General features: G+C 52.8%; 1 protein-coding gene across 9 annotated transcripts in view; it reads right to left on the bottom strand.

Annotated features, from left to right (window-relative positions):
- The window catches only part of CNTFR (ciliary neurotrophic factor receptor), a 200,349-nt gene that overhangs the window by 6,394 nt on the left and 171,953 nt on the right, over window positions 1-22,002 (bottom strand). For all 9 annotated transcript variants that reach the window (XM_064403726.1, XM_064403725.1, XM_064403728.1 and 6 more), the window contains 3 exons: window positions 16,115-16,232; window positions 15,132-15,298; window positions 7,973-8,136 (listed from right to left, as the gene is read on the bottom strand). In XM_064403726.1, coding sequence (XP_064259796.1) covers window positions 7,973-8,136; window positions 15,132-15,298; window positions 16,115-16,232 — 449 coding nt within the window. The remainder of the gene's footprint in view (window positions 1-7,972; window positions 8,137-15,131; window positions 15,299-16,114; window positions 16,233-22,002) is intronic.

The following is a 22,002-nucleotide window of genomic DNA, read 5'->3' as shown; positions in this document are numbered from 1 at the left end:
GTGGGTGCCCATGACCCAACACAGAAGTGCCCCAAAAAATGGGAAAGCACAAGCAGATTGGGTCCAATTGGACACAGACAGGGAGAGACAGAACTGGGGGAAGACACACTGGGCAGGCTGTGGGGGCACGGGTGGACACACAGCATCAAAGGCAGAGGGAGAAATTCCTTAATCCATGTCCCCGCCACACAGAGACAAAAGTTGGAGGCAGGCTGTGCATGGTAATTTTTTTGGCCGGGGTGGGGGTTTGTGTGTCGCTGCCTGCCTTTGTGCACCTGCCAAAAGTCACTCTGACTGGCTGTGAAGTGCTGCCCAGATTAATGAGGGATCAGTAGCCAGTGCAATGCAGAGCTATTAGCATTGCAAAAAAAGGAAAAAAAAAAAGAAAAAAAAAAGGAAGAAAAATAAAAGAGGGAGACAGAGAGGAGAGAGAAATGAAAAAAAAAAAAGCCCTTGAGCCCAGTAATTCAGAAGACAGCTTGCTGAGGACAGTGTGGGCTGGGATCCCATTCCTTGCCATGGTCACATACCCCCACATTCCTGGTTGGAAAGATTACAGAGCTGCTGAGTGCCCATCCACAGTCCCAAGCGCCAGGACGAGCACACGGGCCAGCGCCACATTGGTGGGATGGAGACAGACTCTTAGGGCAGGCTGAGAGGATGTCTGCCTGCCACTTGGCTTTCCCCCTGCCCATGCTGGACCCCCTGCACGGGCTGGAGGCCCAGGGACATCCACAGCAGCCATACACACTCCAACACCAGTGCCTGCCCTCCTTCCAGTCCATGCCTGCAGATGCTGTCCCTGTCTCACAGTGCTCAGCCCAGCAGGAGTCAGGGAAGCCATTATTCCCTCTGAGCTCCCCTCATCCTGCTCCCATGGCCCTCAGCCCAACCTGCCAGGGTGCCCTGGCAGTAAAAAAGGTCATTGTGCTTTGTTCCCACCCGGGCTCTGCTCCTGGTCCAGGGTGACCAGGTACTTGTGCACAGGGTAATGCATGGGCAGTTCCGAAGCCCAGATGGCCTTTGGGAAGGGATGGGGAAGGGAGGCAGGGAAGAAAACCCCACCCTCCTCTGCCCTGACAGGTGGGCTGGGGGCTGGTGTGTTGAAAGGAGATGCAGGGGGACAAGGGGGGATCAGATGCCTCCTTTTCTGCATCCCACACGAAAATGTGTTTTTCCTGGCTCCCCCTGTGGTGGCAGTGGCTCTGTTTGCCATTCCTTGACACCTCCTCCTTTCCAGTGCAGCTCCTGGAGTGGGAAGGGAGTGTTCCACTGTCACCCCTCTGTCCCAAGGCAGGGATGCACTGTCTCTGTGTGTGACAGGACAGTGACCACGCACCTGTCCCAGGTGCTGTATCAAGCCTAGATGAATCTGCCTTCCCCAAAATAAAATGAGCACCCTCCCTGACTATTGTAAGGTGAAGCTGGTGTGCTCACACAGCCCCTTCTAAGAGCACAACCTGGAACTGCCACACAGCTGGCATCCTCGCAGCCTCCTCCTCTGGATGCCTCTTGAGTTATAGAGGATGATGGGGGAAATTGGAACTGGGATAGGGATGGGACACGCAGAGAGCTCTGTTTCACTTTTCCCACAGCAAGGGCCAGGTCCTGCCACTGGGCTGCTATGAGCTTTGCAGGGACTCAGCCACAGTTCAGGTGCCTTCAGTCCCTGCAAGTGCAGGGAGATCCCAGCAGGACTTCCACCTGTCCTGGGGAACAAGATAAACCAAAAGTAGCAGTAATCCCCAAGCAAACTGCCCTGCCACTGGGAAGTTCAGGAGGGTCACTGCAAATGGCCAGTGCAGCTTGAGAAAACATGTCACCACGTGGAAAAGAAATGTTTTGCTTTTTCCCTTGCTTGGAGAGCCAAGATGTCTGACAGTGATTACTAGCAAAGGTACCTCCAGATACCTCCTCCTTCTGCAGAGCTGCAAGAATCAGTCAATATAACCCCAGACAAAACTTTCTACCTGCACTCTGGGATAATTGAAGGTTGGGAAAAATGAATGACCCCCTCTTATTCGCTGCCAGCTGGGTAGTGGAAGACCCACTTTAGCAGGGTCTGAGCTGTGCTCTCTGCTGTCATCCCCTCCTGGAAAGGCTGCTGTGGTGCTGCACAGAGCCCAGCCCTGCTGTGGGTTTGGGAGGATGAGCTGTCACAGGGCTTCTCTGCAGCCTGGGCTGTGCCACACCAGATGCAGCTGAAGATCCCTTCTGGCTCAAAATAAAGACCATCTTTGGAAGCGGGGGCTGTTACAGGAAAACAAGTTAACAGGAAACTTTCTCCAGATGTGCTGTCCCCCTCCTGCCAAGTGACAACTGTCAGAAGTCACTTTTGCTTGTGGCTCTGGGGAAGATGGGATCAGGGATGCTGAGGGCACTCAGCAACAGCCCTAACCTGGCCAGCACTGGCATATGCTGCCTGCAGATGCCTTCACCACACTGATGCAGTGGGCTGGGGCTGAAAGCAGCTTGTGCCTGGGCATGGCAGAGCACAGACACCTGCCCAGTGTGGTCTGCATGTGGGCAGGGAGAGTTAGGCTTGCCAGCACCTTCCTACCTGCTTGCAGCTGTGTGGGCCTGCAGGTGAGGACGTGCACGTGTGAGTGCCCTGCTGCACTGTGGGACCTTTACAGCTGCCAGCTGCTCAGTACTTTTAGGTCACCAGCAGTTTCCAAGGGGGCTGAGAGCGCCCAGGCAATGCCAGCCAAGGGTCCTGAACCTGCTCTGTCCCAGAAAAGGTGATTTCTGGGCATTTGCCACCCCCACCCTCCTCTGAGAAAATCTGCTCCAGCCCTGCCTGCCCCACACTGAGCTGCGAGTGACATTATTACAGACCAAATATTTTGCTCCTACCTATTAATTCTTTGAATTTCCCCCCCCTCCACCTCTTTTTTAATCACTGACTTTGCAGCCGGGAGGGGAAGGGAGAGAAATGCTGCAATAAAAGCTACCAGGCGTGAAGTTGTAACCCAGCTTGCTCAGGGTGACCTCCCTGCCAAGACTGCCTTGCAAAGAGGGGGAGTGCAGGCAAAGCACCAGAGGCACAGGGGGATGCAAATGGGCACAAAGAGGCACTCCTGCTGTAAAGTGACATGGCCACCACGCCGGCAGGGATGCTGCTGTGGCAGGCAGTGGCACTAATTGCCTTCCTATCCAGCTTGCTCCATCCCTCTCCTTGCCCATCACAGACAGGATATATGCATTAACTCACTCTTCCAGGCTATTTCAGGCTGCTCCAAGGCAGGAACTTCCAGAGACAGCATGTAAGATTCACCTCTCTGATGAAAAAATGTTGCTTTGCCCTGGGAGACAAGTCTGAGCCCACCCTGGCAGCCACTTCCAATATGGACAAGGGAGGTCAGTCCAGGGGACAATGCCATCCTTGCAACAACAAACCCAACACTAATTATTTGGCAATACCCACAAACTTTTCATCCCTGTCCCCAGAACCCCATCATTTAACCACATCAGACCAGGCACAGATGTCTGCGTGGGTTTTTTGGTTTTTTTTTTGTCCCAGCTCCTAAAATCCTGTGATGGTGGGAGCACTTCTGCTTGCACTTCCAGAGAAGGATGCTTCCAGCCTTTGCAAATGCTCACGAACATGGCCCTAATGCTTCCAATGCAGAAGAGGAAGGAGAGAACTCAGCCACATTATTAGCTTTAAATATCTCATGACCTTTTACTGCAAATCTCAAGATCTGAGGTGCAGCCCGCCTCACGGTTCGTTAACATTTCATGTTGTCAGCGCGGCCAATGGGTTCAATTAGGCTTCAGGACGGCATCTGCAAATTGCTGGCAACCCACAGTAGGAAATCCTCCCTCGGTCTGGCCACCAGCTCTGACGCTACATAAGAAATACCTTCTTGAGCCTTGCCACATTCCCGGGACGCGCATCGAGCTGGCAAGCGCTCAGCGCACGTGATCTCCCTCCAAGAACTGCGAAAAGGGGGGATCCAGCTCCAGAAAATGCCACGGGAAGGGAGCGGATTGGGTGCAAGACCTGCCCGAGGCTCCCCGGGGATGCTGGGGATGGTGCCTGGCCGCCTGCCCGCGCGTAGGGGCGAGCGCGCAGATGTGCGCGCAGGGAGATCGCGTGTGCGAGCGCCGCACTCGCTGCTGCTGCTGCTGCGAGTTAACTGAAGGAGCCTGTAAAACCAGAAACAGGCTATTAGCAATCCATTAGGAAAGGGTATCCAGTTCCAGCCTAGGTAAGCCATTAGGGGAACATCTGAGAGCATTAGGAGAGCTCGCTTGGGGCCAGGATGGGGCTATAAAACAGAAGAGGAAACCACGCTAATCTGGCTTGAATTACAAACTTAAAAGCGGGAGAAAAATAAAGGATACCCTAAACATTTAATGTTTTATATTTAGGAGACAGAAGGGGAGATTTTGCCAAAAGGAGAGAGAAAAAAAACCTGTTTAGGCTACAAATATCCATCTCTCTTCTGGCAGCAGAGAAACCACTAGCCCCTCTTCCAGAAAGGGAGGAGTGTGATTTTAAAGTTGCTTGAGTTTCAGAGTGAGCTCAGTGCTGATGGGGTGGAGGAGAATCTTTGGCCACATGGTGTGACATGGTGTGGCACGGCTGCATCCCCCAGCAGCTACACAGTGCTTGTGCCCAGGCTCAAGGGAGCTGCTGTGAGGTGGCACGATGCGGCACGTGCTTCACTGCATGCCCATGTGAAAACCCATCATCACCATCCCTCCATGATAACCATTCCCAGAGCACATCACCGTGATTCCCAGGGAAAACTGCAACATGAGAGCCACTAAGTGGTCTGGGTGGGAAGGTGCTGCTGAGCAGGGGAAAGGGACTGCAAATGGCACGCTGGGGCTCAAACCCTATTTGCAAAGCACTGGGAAGGGTCTTCTCCCCACTGCTGGGTCAGCCCCAGAGATTGCTTCATGGTGTGGGATGTTTGGTCCAGGCATCACCGGCCTTTCTCTGGAGCAGGGGAAACTGCATTTATGGCCAGCTCACACAGTGGCAGCCTCGATAAGATCCACTGCTCCCGCCACGGATGGCTTCATCTTCTGGTGCCAAGCCCTGGCATTATTAAAATCCTGAAAGGAAGAGCCTGGAAGAAAGCAGACGCTGATTGAATCAGGCCCTATGGTATTCGACAGCTCGGCATCCATCTGATCCTATTAGTGCTCATTCGGTCCTGCCTGCCGAGGTGCTGTGCATAAATCAGACCCTGCAAAGATAACGGGAGGTGGAGAGGTGAAAGAGGAGCTGCTTCTCCTGCCAAGAAACACCACGTGTGAGCAGGGCCTGCATGGATATTCTGTCTCTGGGCAGCCTCGGATGCTCCTTTGTGGGTCTGCTCCTGCAGGGATGCTGGGCTTCCCACAGGGCTGCCGAGTACCTGCTCAAAACCCAGTGCTGGGGCAGAGGTGGGTTGCCATGAGGAGGCAGGGACAGGGCTCACTCAGCCTGTGGACCCTGGGCAGACAGGGTTGTGCCAGAACATGAGGTTACCCAACTCCTCCTGACTGCTGGCAGGGACTTCTCCTCTCCCTGCTGAGCTCCAAGCTGCCCCATTGCCAGCGTGCAGGTTGTGTGGGCATAAAAAGCAAGGACTTCTCTGTGCCAGCTGCCAGTGGGGACAGCAAGAGCCAAGATGGGGGAAGCCTGTGGCAGGAGCCCCATGAGAATTAAGACACCCCCATGCAAGCGTGGCACGTGTGACCACCTCATCCTTTCTCAGGGCACTCGTCCTTTTGAGTTGAGACCCAACAGCACCACTGCAGGACAAGAGGGATGGATGAGCTAGACTTGGACCTATCAAACCAAGTCCTTCCCTTTTCTGTTTTAATTTGGGGGAACAGGGACACCCTCCAAAATAACAGTAAGTCAAACAAAGAGTTCAAGGAGGCTTGGGCATGCTCCCATCATGATAACATTGGTGGGGTTAATTTTTAGGTACAAACACCTGCATTTGCAGGGTGCTCAGCTGGGCTAAGCAGGTTGATTGTACCAGTGGGGTCTGGGGTCAGAGCAGCTCCAGCTGCTGCAGCACTGCCTTTCTCTGGTGTTTGGGAAACGATTGAATTAGGCTTCGCAAATAATTCATCTGATGAATAGTGGCAGTTTTCCTCAAATCATCCACAAATCAGATTTTTCATTAACCAGCCAGCAGGGTAGGGACTCGGAAAACAAGGCTGGCACCTCACTCACTGAATGCTTGCACTTGCTCACTGAGAAAATTATTCCCCAAATGCTTCTCTCCATCAGTCAGTGATGAGGAACATGTCTTTTGCAAGGGGATATTGATTAAAAGCTGTACCCAGGACTGCTGCACCTTCCCGAAATGCTGGAAAATGAAATCCTTCCCAACCATCCTTGTACCCACCAGGAGAGCTGGTACCTTGAGGTCTCTCTGCACCTCAGGGTATTTTTACACAGAAGTAGTAAAGTTTTTACTGCCCAAGAACTGTCTTTACCAAATAGGATGGCCCTGCCACCAGTGTCACCAACACCTCACCCATCACTGCCTGCCTGAGGGCACTGATGGAGAGGCCCCAGCATCCCCTCAGGGCTCTGCCAGGGGGGACTGGCATGGCTTGACTCTGCAATCATGGTACCCCACACCCAGTGATGGAGGGACCATCCACTCCGAGGGTGTTGAGGCAGGAGGTAGCTCAGTGGCTACCCCACCATTTTTGGGTGCAAACCAGGGTATTTGGCTGGGTCAGGCTGTGGCAGGGTAAAACCACCAGCTTTTTCCTCAACAGTTGCACACCTTGGGAAAAAAACAGTGCTGTGTTTGGCAGTTCCCACTAAATCTTCCCCTTTTTACACAGCTTCTGCAGTTTGAGCATTCCTTCCCCAGATGAAAAAATAAAATACCTACAGAAAACTAATACCCAAACTCCACCTGTGCTTTCTAACCCCTCTGGATGCTCCACAGAGGCTCTCCCACTACTAGGAAAGAAGCAAAGGGCAAAGAGGCAAGCAGAAAAACCCTCTTATTTTCAGAGCCACCAGCAAATACCGCAACTTGAAACACAACCTGTGGTCCTGCCTCATCAAAAATCCCTACCAAGTGCAAAAAGTTACCAAGACACCTCGCAGAGCTATAAGCAGAACTTCCCATCCACTCTTCCAACATTTCTCTTCCCAGGAAGTGCTGGCTGGAAGAAAATCCCACCTGGCTCTTTGATGAAGGTGCCCAGGGACCCAGTGCTGCCTCTTAATTCACATTTGGTGCTTTTAGCAAAATCCTTTATCAAGCAAAGCACCTAACTGGCTTTCAACTGGCCCAGCTTGGGCACAGAAGGGATGCTGGATGAGCTCTGCCAGAGCAGCAGCACCTCCTCTCCAGCCACAGAATGCTTTCCTACCCAACTCAAGCATAAAAGCAGCACACAGAGGTTTAGGGAAAAAAAAAAAAAAAAAAAAAAAAAAAAAAAAAAAAAAAAAAAAGCCTGTTTGTTATCTTCCTGCAGTAACAAATGAAATCTGTCCTCCAGGCTACCAAGGATTTCACTGACTATTTTTTTTTTAAAGAAACAAGAAATAAAGTAAGAAATACGATAACATCTCAGCAATTGCTCGGTGACTGTGCTCTGAGTTATGGTGAGCGGTATTTTATCTCCAGTTCAAAATCTAAATGTGGCAGAGGCGCATTTAAATGTGGTGACATTTATACTTTAAATGCCTTTTACATCTCGTTGGCAAGTTTTATATAGAACATATGTATGGAAAGTAGATAGGGGCCATGGATGAAAATGTGGAGCAGGGAGAGGCTGCAGAGCCATTTGCAGGCAGAGTGGGAGCTACAAAAAAGGTGGAGAGGAAGAGAAAAGCAATGAGAAAGAGGAGGAGAGGAACAGGGTCCAGGTTGCCTGAGCAGTAAATATACATATTTTTTGTCCCTGAACAGGTTTTTATAATGCAGCTTGTTCCCAGTCAGCAGCTCTCCCCTCTCCCTCGCTTGCCAGGCAGTGCAGCATCACTCACATGTTGCCACTGGTCCAGGATGAGAGGCCGATACCGCAGGAAGAACTTCAGCGGGAAAGAGTCAGGGTCAGGCCACGATGAGGGGTTTTGCCATGACACCTCCAGTCTTCGAGGGTTATTGGGCACAGGTTTGGCCACCACACTCTCCGGAGGGTCTGGCTTTACTGTAAGAGAAGAAAAGAGGGGGATTGGCAAAGCTTTGCACGTGGCATACTTCCTTTGTACCCCTTGGCAAAGCTGTCTGGGCTTTGCACCATGTGCTTTCCAAGAGGAGCAGCCAATATGCATCCTTTCCCCAAACTAATTAGATGCAAATCACCTTTTGTTGTCCAGGTCAGTCGTATGGCTGTCCTGGCTCAAAATCCCACCATTACAGAGGTGACAGCACTGGAGACACGGGGAAACAACTGGGCCAGGGCAGAGAGCGTCCCTCCTGCACAGGGCTAACTGGATCAGGATGAGGAGCCCACCATGCCAAAATATTGCACTTCCCTGGCAGCTGCTGATTTCTGTGAGTCTGACACATATTCAAGCCCACTTGCCTCACAGTAATGGGGCAGAGTTTGGCCCTTGAGCTCAGGGCTGGGATTTTGAGGATTCAAAGCATTGGCACATCGTATTTATTAAAGGGGAAGGATTGCCCTGGTCACCATCCACCCCAGCTCTCTCTTTCACTGCCCTGCTCTGCTTTTGGGATATGGGAATATTTTCTTGCTACCTGCCATGTATTTCAGGTGAATATTAATTGGCTGTGAGCTATACAACGTGCTTTGATGTTGCAGCTACTTCCAGAGTGCCGGAAGCTCATCACAGACAGGCAGTGATGAATGTCACTGCCTGTTGCAGAGCAGTCCTTGCTCCTTGCCAAGGGTTTGATCAAATCCTGACAGCTCAAACTCCCAACTGCAATAGCAAAGCTGAAAAAATTTGTGTACGCCCATGCTTATCCTTTAATCATGGTCAGGAAGGAGCTGGACACATGGAGCTAGGCACACAGCTGTGCCAGAGGTGGATGAGGACTCACTGTGCACTCCAAAAATAGCAATGCACATGAGTCTTCCTGTCCTGGGAAGGCGCTTAACCCCGTTCCAAGTCCACATGCAGGCAAATGGATCCCTCCTGACCTGAAAATCTCTGGACTGAGCAATGGTCCCCAGGCTCTGACTGCCTTGTGCAGAAGCCTGTCAAGATATCAGCACCAAACTCCCCTCCCCAGGATGGGGGAAGGATGGTGGGGCTGTGGGGAGTCTCCTTCTGCCTGGCAGAGATCCCACCCTGCAGTCAGAGGTCTTTTCATGCTGACTCCAGGGTCCACCTGCTGTGGGTGGGAAGTCATGCCCTCACAGGGTCTTTGCTTACCCTGAGAGAGGAAGGAGGTGATGGTGAGTGAGCTGCTCCCTCACCACCTGAGCCTGCCTGCAGCCCTGCCCTGTGTGTGAAGGGCATCCTTCCCTCACTCAAATGGGATCAGATGCTGATGTGTGGCCAGACTGGGGCAAGTGCAGTCACATGTGAGCTGCTTGCTGCCACCCCTGCTCCAGAATGATGGTGGCATTGCAGCAACTGTCCCTGCACTGCCACCACTTGCTCCTCTCAGGAGAAATCAGCCTGTGATGGCTTTGAGAACACACTTTCTTGTCTGCAGGTGAGACAGAGAGGGTGCTGAAGTGAAGCCACAGCCCAGCTACCTTAGTGGGACCTGTGTTCCCCAACATAGCCCACCACTACCTCTGTCTGCCCATCCTCGTGCTGCTCAGCACCCTGGCACACACCCTGCTGCTGTCCTTTCTCACCATCATCTTCACCACCTTCCCTCTGTCACAGCGGGCGCCAGCAGGGCTGGACAGCTTCCTCCTTCCCAGTGTCATTTCAGGCTCAGAGGATGGTCACCTGTGAGCCTGACCACAGGTGCCAACTCCCACAGACTCCTCTCTGTGGCAGGACGGGGCACAATTTTCCATTTACAGCTTTATCCTCGGCAGCAGGAACGCTTCGCTGGGGCTGTGCTGTGCTGAGCTACTCCAGATGGCTCTGCAATTCCTCTGCTCACTTCGAATCCCAGGGCTGGGGCTGGACATCAGCTTCCATCGACAGGGACTTGGAGTCCAAACACATACGGAAAAGTATAAATCCAGCGTTGGCTCAGAAGGATGGGTTTGCAAAACAAAATTCTGTTTGGCTGAACGAACGCAGATGACTGTGAACTGGAGCTCTGCAGCGAGGAAGTGGGAAGGAAAGTGCTGGGCTAGTGATGGATGCAATGGATACTCCCTGGGGTAATGCACAGGGCCTGGCCCTGGTTTTTAGTATGCCAGCCTGAAGGCATGATTAAATTCAGTTGGGCATGGCAAATGTGCTTGGGCAGCAACAAGAAATACTACTGTGACTGTTAAAGGAAGTCAGAAAAAAAAGTGCCCTGAGGCTGAGGTGGGAGTCACCTGCCCATTTTGCAGGGATGTGACCCCTAGGCCCTTGCCTGTGAGTTGGACACTGTTGCTGGCTGCCCTGGCTTCAAGTTCATTTTCCCGGCTGCTACGAGCCTTCAAACAGCACTGCAGGTTAACAGGAAAACAAAAAGTTCCTGGTACCTCCTCCTGTGTCCCTCTATCCACAGGATTCCTGCCCAGGCTAGAGAGCACAGCAGGGCCAATTCCTCCAAAACCACAGAGCCAAAACTGTTCCTGCCATGTCCTTCCAAGGCAGCAGGGACACAACAGCCAGGAGAGGGGACCATACCTCTGGCAGCCAGTCCAGGGAGGACAAACCTATGTCTCTCAGGACAGACCTCATCCTGCTGTGCTCATCACGGGAAACACCTGGACTGGTCCCACAGGGGCCAGCTGAGGAGGGAGGGGAGACAGGCTGTGTCCAGCTTTCTGATTTCTATATGACCTTGAAGGAGTCCTTTATATCTCGCAGACAGGGACGAGTGAACCTCCTTCCCCAGCCTTTGTCTGCCTCCATTCAGCCTGCACATGGTGAGGCAGGGGCTGTCTGGCTGTACATCAGCCAGCATAATAGAGCCCTGTCCTCACTGAGGGCCTGCAGGCAGTAACGTAATAAAAGCAGTAATAGTAATAATAATAATGGATGATGGGCATTAGGCTGAGTACTGGTTAAGCGGCTATAAAACCAGATGTAATATTATCCTGCAGAGCTAAGGGAGCATCATCAGACATTCCTGGGAAGGGGACTTGGCCAGGAGGCTACTCACAGCTCTTCCCGCTTGGTTTTTGGCTGCTGTGTCTCAGAGAGGGCTTGAAGTGTGAGAAGAGCACCAGGGAGCAGCTTCTCCTTAAGGCGCTGCACGCTCGCGCTTAACTGCGAGTCTTCAGCTATCCATAGCCCCTGGCTGTTGTCAGACATGTCTCAAAATGAATCTGGTGGTTCAGAAAGGCAGCTGAGACCCTGTGGCATGGAGCGGCCCGTCACCCATCCCGTCTCTCCAACAAGCACTAAAATGGATCCCTTGCAGCCATTAAATATCCCCTGGCATTTTCCATGAGCAGAGGGATATTAAACTCCATGTCTTAGCCAAATGTCAGTCTAGGTAATTTAATTCTGCCTTCCTAAGTAGTATGAATTGAACTGACCTTCTGCTTAGGCAACTGTATACCTGTGTTCAAAGACTCTGAATTTTATACAGACATGGCATCATGCAGCCTCTCCGAGATGCTCTGCATCTTCATCACCCCAGAGCTGGAGCTGGAAGGATCAGATGACCTTCCCAAGGTCACACAAGGCATGGGCAGCACATTTGACGAAGGCATCCACACCTGCAAGGCCCCATCCAAGGCTGCCTTCCTCCTTTTAATGCTGTGCATCTTCTCATATTTTTCCCCAGGACTGTATGAGGAGAAAGGTGCTGAGGCAGGATGCCAATGTTGCTGCGTGATGGTGCTGTCCTGGCTTTCACGGGGAATGCAAAAAACCAGCTCTTGGGCTGAAACACAAGTGAGGAAGGTGTGGTTGTGTCCTAGCTGGCTGAAAATGTCCCCATGCTGTTGCAGCCATCATGAAGGAGGTGGGAGCTCTGTACACATCACCTCACTCCTCCCTGGCATCTTCCTCTGCCTTCAGGTCCTCTTCCCTACAGTCCCTTTTCCTCCTCTCTGAGGCTGGAGCCCTGATGTCCGTAGGGTTCTGCAGGACCTCCTCGCACTCACCTTTATTAATGCCAATACTTTTGCAGAAGATGTAATTATGAAAACAATTTGCAGGAGCAAGATGAGGAGGAAAGCAGCCCGCATCTCCTACCAATAGGAGATGGGGGCCAGAGGGCCGGAAAAGCTTTTCCAGTCATCATTGAAAATGACAATGCAGAGTGACCCTTTGCAGCTGGCTGCTAAAAACCAGCACAGCACAGCCGCCAGCAAGGCAGGGGCTCAGGACAGCAAAAGAAAGTACCAGTCATTTTCCACTCAATTAGAGACCATCTTCCAAGCGGCCGGGGGAGGGATTTTCTGCTGGCGACTTCAGGGATGGAGAAAGGAGTGAAGAAGCAAAACCAAAGGAGGTCACTCCTTCCCGGGGGGTTTTGTGCTTGCCCAAGCTGGATGGGTGGTGTAACCCAGCAGAGGGTCTTCTCCCAGCTCAGATGGTGCTGGGAGGGAGAGCTGTCTGCCCTGCACTGCTCTCTCCTTGGCTTCGGGCTGCTCTGTCCCCAGCAAGGCATGAGATTGGAGCTACACTTTAACCTCTATGCAGAAGATATGATGTTTTTCTTTCGGCTAAGGGGAAAACACAAGGCAGGCTCTGACAACCAGAGCCCAGGGATTTCTGGAGAAGCATCACACAGGTTCTGGCTGACACTGTCTCTTCATTTTAGCAGGATGTGCGCAGATGTTGCAATGCTCCCACTCAGCATTTTCTCAATGAGTCAAAGCAGTGACTTTGCCCTGAGCCATAGGTTTTCCACCTTCCATCTAGGAAAGGGAATCCCAGATGAGAGCTCATTGGGCCAGCTGAGATCCCCAGAGAACCTATTGGATGCTGGATCCACGTCTCCAGCACTCCCCACACTGGGAAACAGTCCTGGATTGCAGCTGCAGAGGAAAGCTGGAAGAGACACTGAAGCTTCAGCAAGGACTGCAGGCAACCTGGGGCAAAAGTGCCTAGCAAAACACAGCAACACAGCAATGCACTTGTTTTAACACCAGGATGGCATGAGGAGAAGTTCCACTCGGGGTAGGTGGCTGTTGTTCAGCAGCAGCAGATGCTGTAATGATCTGCTAAGCTGTGACTGCCTGCTCCAGCATTCTGTCACCACCCTGTCTGTGCTGCTGGTGCATGGCTCCCATACCAAATCCAAGGAGGAGTATTTCACACTCATGCAGAACATGGAGATTTTAAGGCCACTGGAATTGGTTATGGGAGTGGGCTGGTGCAGGACATGGCCTCTCCTATTGGCATCAACCCATCACCCCTTCCCCAAATGCCATCCTGGAGCCAGGTGATGCCAGGTGGTGTGACCTCTCTTGAGATGTGTCCAGGCACCCTGCACCCTTCCAGGCACTTGTGCAGGAGGCAGCAATAGCACAGCAATTCTGAGGACTGGCCTGGGGCAGTGCTGGCCTCTTCTCACCACTCCTCTGACCAGGGCTGAGTTCAAACTGCTGGGCTGGATCCAGCTTTGCGCTGGTGTTGGGATGCCCGAGGCTTGCAGCTGGGTGTGCTTCCCCAGGGGAGCTGCCCTTGTGTGCTGGATGGAGGAGCAGATGTTTGGGAAGCTAGGCAGGGCCTGGGTGGGATACAGATGTTACGAGAGGGTGCCCTGAACTCCTGCAGGAGGGAATGCAAGGAACTTGGAAAATGTTGCTTAATTGCTGTCCTGGGCCATGCAGGCTGGAGGTTACCTTCATTTTTAAGGAGTGTATCTTGCACAAACACAACAATTTCCATTTAAAGGCACCCAAGTGACTGAAATTCCACCACTTCCCTTCTAAGCTCCCTGCCTTGTTATTGGCATTCCCAAAGCACTGATGAACAAGCTTCAGGTATGGACCATGGCTGCAGACACAGCAGGACAGCCCCTGCTCCAAAGTTATCTTCCTGCTGTTCAGAGCTGGTGCCTTGTTTGATATTTTCCAGGATTTGGGGTACAAAGGGAAAATCTGATATAGCAGTGGAGCTCCTCTTCTTGCACTCCAGCACTTCCAGCTCTTCCATGCTGTGATGTGCAGCACATCAAAGGCAAAGACCAACCACTGGCTGCACTTTAATTATTCACTTATTTGTTTTTTAGGTTCAGTAATTGCCACACGCAACCAGAAAATTGTTTTCCACTGTATTCCTGAACTCCATTCTCTCCTATTTTTCCTGTTCTTTGAGGATGTCACAGCTGTAATCCAGCTCTGGATGGTGTCAAAAGCTCCCTGCTTTGCTGTGTTTGGCACTGGATTGCTCAGTTCATGCCCACCCTTTGCAGTCAGGGGAGTATCTCTGCCCTGGGTTTGGATATGTTTGGGAAGCATCCCTGTGGCACAGCCTGGGACATGGACACCCCAGGCCACAGAGCCTGCTGCTCCCTGTCCCACACTGCACAGAATCTGCTGTCCTGGGGCAGTGAACTGGTGCAAAAGAAGGAATAGGGTTTTTAGGACAATATTGGGTCAGGGTTGGGGGACTTGACTCTAGGAGAGCTTTATCCTGACTAAGGATGGAGACAACAGAATGGGACATTTTAATTTCTCTTCCACTCATAATTCCCATCACTCAGCTTCCAGCACAAACACCAAACCTCTCCTCTAAGGACACTCTGAGGGGTAAGAATGGCAACACCATTTGGACCTCACAATTTTCACAGCTCTCTGTCCTAATACATGGCAGCTTCTTCCTCAGCATCCCCAGCAGGGAAGAACTCGGCAACCGTGGGCGATCTGGACCACTGGGAGTGGGATCACACATGACACCAGGCCACTGATGTGACCAGCACGGAGGCTGCCTGCGGGCTCCCCCAGGATGCTCAGGTGCCAGCAGGGCCCTGAGAATGGGAGGGGCACAGGGAGGATGCCAGAGTGGCTCAGACCCCCTCTCCATGGATAGGCAGAATCTCCACCTGGAGAGCCAGTCCCTTCCCTGCCCCACCTTCCCAAGGGATGACATTGCAGAGCAAGCCAAGCCCAGCCCTGGAGAGGCCAGCTGCTGCTGTGGAAGTTACCTATGGCGAACTCGTCAAAGGTGAGAGTGGTGAAGTTTTTGCCCAGAGCATTCGTGACTGTCAGAGTCACCTTGTACTTCACTGTCGAGAAGAGCTGGATGTATCTGATGTGACACCTGTTTTTGGGAACGGCATCCTTCTCACACACCATGTCTTTTGTGCCGTGTCTGGAAAGCAGAGGTGAAAAGAGCTGTTACCTGTGGATGCACCCAAGCTGTTGGAGGAAGGGGACAGATTGTGCAGCTCTGCATCCCCACTAAGACAACGGTCCCCATGCACCAGCCCTTGCTGCAGACAAAGTGCTGCTTTCCTCCTGCCGGGAATTGTGGGGGCTCCTGTGTATGAGGTTTTCTGCCAAGCCTACACAGAGGCTTCAGTGAACATCCTCATGCTGGCCCCCAGGAAAGAATGGGACCCTGCTGGGGTTGGGTTTGGGTCTGGCTCTCCCATGGAAGAAACAAGGTCTCCTGATGGTGACACAAACCTCAGAAGTTAATACATGGCATCAGCCTGTATGAGAGCTGTGCCAGAACTCTGGCTCAGGGTAGGGAATGATGCCATGCCCATGACTGTGCCATGACCAGTTCTAGGTGATGCTGCTGCCCAACAACAGCCATCTTACACCAGAAAAGAGCATGGATGTGCCAAATGTGCCAAAAAACTGGGGGCACAACATTCACTACAGACAAGTGGTCCAGAGACAATGGTCTTGGGAAGCATGGAAAAGGGACCTGGGGGATGGGGACTCTCCTGGTCCCTTCTAAGGAAATTGAAACTTTCTTGGCTCAAAGTCCTGGTCCCAAACATCCAGTTTGTATGTCCCCAGAAAATCCTCCCCCATGGCCATTTTTGGGACACTGATGCCAAATGCTCAGCACTGGTCAGACCCAGTGCCCCAAGACTTCATGGCACTACCTGAGACCAGCTCCAGGCTGCAGGCACTGAAACTCACCCTGTTGCACCCTTTCTTCCCAGACACTTACATGACAGAGATGTTGAAGGTGTTGGGGATGTAGGTAGGAGTGGGCAGGTGCCAGCTGCAGTAGAAACCCTTTGGGTAGTTGTTGGACCGGCACATCAGCACTGGCTCCTTTGGGGGGGCTGCCAGGGAAAGAGAAAGAGTAATTAACCTAATTAACTTGCTGAGGTGGGGTTATCACCAAGTTCTGAGCAGAGGGATGACCCCCCACTCCCAGCTGCTTCCAGACTGGAAGGGGAGAGTTTACAAGGGGAGCCTGGCCTGTGCTTATCAAATGCTGGAATGATCTGGGGGTCTTTGTCCCATGTCTTCTGCTGAGGTCCTCCATGACACCTTGTTTTGGGCTGGGCTGGGCTGTGCAAAGCTCACCTCCTCCTTGGGCAGCTCACTGCTTCTGATGAGGGATGGAGTGATAGAGATGGTTTGCAGGTACCAGGGGAAATTGTCTTCAAGGCTGTGACAGAGATGTGGCTGATGAGGAGGAGGTGCTGCTCTCTTGACCCCATCAATCTACACTGCTCACAGCTTTCTCTGCCACATCCCTGGGGAGTGATAAACTTATTGAGGGATGATCCTCCAAATGATCAGAGGTCGCCAAAGGGAGGAAGAAGGACCACTGCCAAGATGAGGAGGAACAATGTGAAACCAGCGGAGAAAATCCAGCTCTGCAAGAGGACTAACAGTGTTAACACTTTTGGTGTGAGGAAGAGCATCCCTGACTCTGCTGCACTGCCTCCAAAGAGGCAAGAGGAGACAGGATGAGAGCACTCAGTGGGAGCAGCCTTCCTCTGGCCTCGTCAGCTGACCCTAGAGGTTGGAGGCAGAAGAGGGTTTTAAACCCAGTGAAGTGTTCACGCTGTACTTGGCTTTCCTGGATGCATGTGCAGTGCTCTCTGCTTTCTGCAGGAGCTCAGCAAGGGCTGCAGGAAAACTTTGCAAGATGCTGGGGGAAGGTGCATGCAAAGAATGAGATCTGATACCTTTTGGCTGATAAATTTTGCCCTTTTTCTTAAAAATCTTACCTGATCTGACACCAAAGTCAACTCTTCTTGGTACCCAGGCATTTGTATTGGTTGTTAACAGCAGCACCCTGGCACAGTGCCTTGCCATAAAACACACTCCCTGGGCTGGATGTGCACCAGGATTGCCCTTGGAAAGGCTGTCTGATCCTGTGGTGTTCCCTCTTTCCTTTCTTTCCTTAGCCCTCATCCCCATCCATCCGCTGTGACTATCCCAGGCCATGCTCTCCTCTCCTCTCCTCTCCTCTCCTCTCCTCTCCTCTCCTCTCCTCTCCTCTCCTCTCCTCTCCTCTCCTCTCCTCTCCTCTCCTCTCCTCTCCTCTCCTCTCCTCTCCTCTCCTCTCCTCTCCTCTCCTCTCCTCTCCTCTCCTCTCCTCTCCTCTCCTCTCCTCTCCTCTCCTCTCCTCTCCTCTCCTCTCCTCTCCTCTCCTCTCCTCTCCTCTCCTCTCCTCTCCTCGCAGGTGGTTTGAAACAAACCGAGCCGACCCTTCAGAGCCTCTTCAGCCCCACAGCCCGGGTGCCCCTGGCACGGCACACGCTGGGGCACGGCTTTCTCGGGAATGAGCTCCAGCTGCGGCTGCAGTCTACAGCCTGCTACGGTCCGCAGAAGGGAAACTGAGGCACAGGCTCTGCGCACCCCCGGCGCCCTGGGGCAGGGCTTAGAGGGCGCAAAGGGTTGATAAGGGAGCCAAGTGCAGGCGTCGGGGAGCAGGGAGGAGAGGGAGAGGGAACGGAGGGGCCGGCGGGAGGGAAGGCTGTGCCGCTCCGCTCCGCGCTCCTGCTAATGGCCCTTGCAGCCTTCAGCCGACAGACGAAGGCCAGACCTGGTTAATGAGCCTCCGGGTTAAATTATTCAAGCAGACCCTCCACATCAAAACAGAGCGGCTAATCGCAAAGCCAGAGACAAGCGCCTGATCCCTGCCACAGCCCCATCCTCTTCCTCCTGCCCGCAGCCTCCTTAACCCCTTCCCCGCCTGCGGGAGCGGGGGCAGCGCTGCTGTTTGCGGGGTGCAGGAGCTGTCCCGGGGGCCTGGAGGGGTTCAGGGGGTTTGGGGACAGCCTCTGGGTGCCCGGTGGCCGCGTGGTGGCACTGTGGGCTAACAGCACCTGCCCGGCACCCGGCAAACCAGGATGGGGCTGGGAATGTCGCACGGGGATGCTGGGGACACTGGGGATGCCACCGCAGGCGACTCGCACACTCAGCTGTAAGCGGGAGTGGCAGGGAAGCCGGGCTGAAGCGGGCGGGGGTTTTTCCAGCATTCCTGGAGTCCTGCAGGGTCCAGCCCTGCCAGCCCGGCCCAAGATGCTGCACTGCTACGCGCCACAATTAGTCCATCTCAGGATAATTTATCTCCGTTGTCTCCAGCATCACGCCGGATCTGGCTCTTCGTGATCTGTGCTAATTCCTCCGCTGAGGAGGCTGGGGCGGGCTCACTCCTCCAGGTTCGTTTTGCTGGGAGGAGGAGGGAGGGCTGCACATCCTGTATCCTGCTTCGATCCCCACTCTGCAGCAGCCTTTGAAGATGCCCCATTTCCACAGCATTGAATGCCGTGAAAATCCTGCCCTCTCCTTCTAGGCTGGTTCCCAGCAGCAGCAGCCCCAACCTTTTGTGTCCAGCACACTCCACCTCTTACCCTCTGGTATCTTTTGGCAAGCCAGAGGTGGAAGGAGAGATTGTGAAGGGAGACAAAATGATCCTTGTATCCGTGCCCTCCTGATGCAGAGGTCAAGGATGGATGCAGCCGAAGGGAAGCTGCTGTATGAAGCCTGTCTCAGCCCAACTTTTGCCCTCTTTTCCTGGGCAGACACAAGCTCATACAGACACTTCTGCAACCTCCATCTCTGCAGAAAGCCATCAGTCCCAGAGCCACAGGCGTCCCAGGAGGGATTTCTCAGGCAGACACCCCATTTTCCACCTTGCTGGGCAGCAGGTTCATGGCAGAGTGTGAGGCCTGTGCAGTGTGCCACAGAGGGCTGTGACCATGACACCACAGGGGTGACCGTGGCCACCACTGCCAGGCACCACCAAGGGTAGGGCTGCAAGCCCCTTCTGAGCTGCCTTGCTGCACCAGGAGGGCTCTCTTTGCCCACCCGGACATGGTGTCTTCTCCAAGCTGGTGGCAGGCTCCTCATCTCCCTGTGGCAGATGGTGGCCTGCTACCTTGTTCTTCTCCCCTCCTCTCCCAGGCAAGGCGCTCGCTGGCACAGCTCTTGCTGCCCATCAAAGGCTCTTAAAGACAGCAAATAAAATTGCAGGCTCCAATCGATCCAGCGCGCTGTAATGCTGTCTTTGGAGGTGGGCCAGCCCATCAGGCCAACAGAGAGAGCAAGAAAGGCAATGGAGGAAAACAAAGCCATCAAGGGAGCAGCATTAAAGGCTTTTTCTGCCCTGAGGTTTCAGGCAGTGCTGCTGGGTGTGGGGTGTCCTGCTCCAACCTTCTCCATCCTCCCTCAGATGATGTGCAGCTCTCAGCACCTATCCCGAACCACAAACAGCCTGAACTACTTGGGCACTCCTCCCCGGGCTCCTGCACACAGCCTCCCTAATTCTGGCAAATATTTACATCCATGTTGCTCCATGGAGCTGCTGAACTCTGTAAAAGCAGAGCTCTTTTCCTTTTGCCACAAACAGCTCCTGCCCTCTCTAATCTGTCTATTAACCTCTTGCATGGCAGGGAGCCACTTCTCCCATGTGCTCTGCTGATGTCCTCTCTGAAAACCCAGCATGTTTAATGCCTGGCTGTGGCAGTTTCCCAGAGGCTTGGGCTGCAACCAGCCTCGCTGCAAAAGCTCTGGGTGAGGTGAAGAAAGGCTCAGAGCTGAGCTCAGAGCTGAGCACATCCCATCTGGGCACATGGCTCACAAACTATGAGATGCTCCAGCAAAATCTGCGTCTGCCACAGCAGTGAAAGCTGGTGCCAGGGTCACTGTCTCTGCAGATCCCTGAAAAGACCAGTGGCAGGAATAGAGTTGGCTTTCCCACCACACAGTGCCCCATGCTTTGCATCCATTTAACTCTGTCTCCACAGCTTTTCGGAAACAGCTGTCACTTGACCAGCTTCAGCACTTCTGCTCAGCTGGGGACAGCACCACGAGTGGTCCTAGAGGATGAAACAGCTCTGGATACACCAGCACAGAAACAGATTTTTGTTTCCCTCCTCATCTCTAAAGCCCAGTTGTCCTTGTACCCTCAGTCCCACTGTGCTGGGGGAAAGTGTGACCAATCCATTTTAGAAACCACTAAAAATGATGTACAAGAGCTTTTCCTAGCTCTGCTAGGTCATGAGATAATGGACATTAAAATCATGACACTTTTATATATAGAAAAGTTATTTTAGGTCACTTTTAGAGGTTTCTGAAATGGATCAGTTATAATTTTCCTCTCCTGCTGAGGGCTGAATGTACTAAAGATGCCTTGCTCCACAGGTGGAAGGATACAAAAAATAGCACCAATAAAAGTTTTAAGAGGCCTCTCAAACACTTCTGTAGGAGGTATTTTTTCTGGTGCACTTGGGGCACATTCAGGCGCTGGGCTGATGGGGGATAATGAGCCCATAGTGTGCTTTTGGGGTCACCTGCATAACTCATCATCTTGTCTTGGGCCAGCAAAAACTCCAGGGTCCATGACAGCAGCCTGTGCTTGAGCTAGAGGTACAGCTGTGACACAGCCTGCCTGCACATGGGCAGGAGCCCCGAGCTGCCTCCCACGGGGGGATAACTCCACAGCCAGTGCTGTTCTGCTGCCAAACTCCTGCTGTTTGCACCCCAAGTGCCCACGGCAGGACCAAAGCATCACCCAGAGACTTCTCTCACACCACTGCTGTGGTGTGGTGGGCATGTACCAACACAGCAAAAAAGCCACCCAACTGACCAAAAGCAAAGCTGCAGAGGCTTGGACAGCACAACAGGAATCCACATGGGCACAAGATGCCAGCACTGAGCACGTGGGCACAAGAGCAGCAGACCTTGCTAGTCCACACACGCATCTACACAGATGCTTTTGTTATGCACATGCTGGCTGCCAGCACGATGTATTATTTATCCAACGCCGCTCTTCTAAAAGCCTGTTTGTGTACAGGAGGCTGGTAGGAAACAACAAAGAAAACAATGATGAATAAATCATATTTCTACTGCCAGGTGTACCAGGGGAGCATCTGTCTGCCATGTGCCACCTGCGCTGGAGTGCAGCATGGCTGTGGCTGGGGACTGTCCCTTCCACGGACCCAAATGTTTGGGGGCAACTGTGTTTTGTTGCTGGAGAAAGGGGGGGAGGCGAAGCTTTGAATTTGCTCTGTTTCCCCTTGACCATCTGTTCCTGGGTAAGTGTGAGGATGAGAAGGGGTGTGGAGGACAGCAGGTGATGCTCCCTGTGTTCTGGGAATATCATGCTCACAGCCACCACTTCTTCAAGAAGGATAAAGCAGGTGTTTTTAATTTGTTGGTTTTGTGTAGGTTTTTTTTTTAAGTTGATGCAGCAAAATTAGTTTGAGAAAGAACTAGAGAACCCAGGGGTGCAGGGGCATAGGATGAGATGGGTTTGTTTCTCACTGACCTCCTGGGTGACCTGAGCAAATGATGGAGACAGGGTTTGTGTCTCTCCCTTTCATCTAAGCCATCCCAAGCCTTGCAAGTGGACATTTTCAGGGGGACATTACTTCCTCTTGAAATTAGACACTGAAGATATATCCCTCTGGAGTGTGAGGCATCCCAGCTGATCACCAGAGCTGCCCACACTCAGCCAGCATCTAGCCCAGCCCTCAGACTCAACAGTGCAGCACCTCCCTGGCAGCTCCCAAAATTGGTCAGGGACACCTGCAGCTGTAGCCAAACACCCCCGACCCTGCTGCCACCTAAGAGCCATCTCCCCAGCCT

This window comes from Passer domesticus, chromosome Z, assembly GCF_036417665.1.
Source record: "Passer domesticus isolate bPasDom1 chromosome Z, bPasDom1.hap1, whole genome shotgun sequence".
Lineage (NCBI taxonomy): Eukaryota > Metazoa > Chordata > Aves > Passeriformes > Passeridae > Passer > Passer domesticus.
This window is presented reverse-complemented; position numbering and strand designations above follow the sequence as displayed.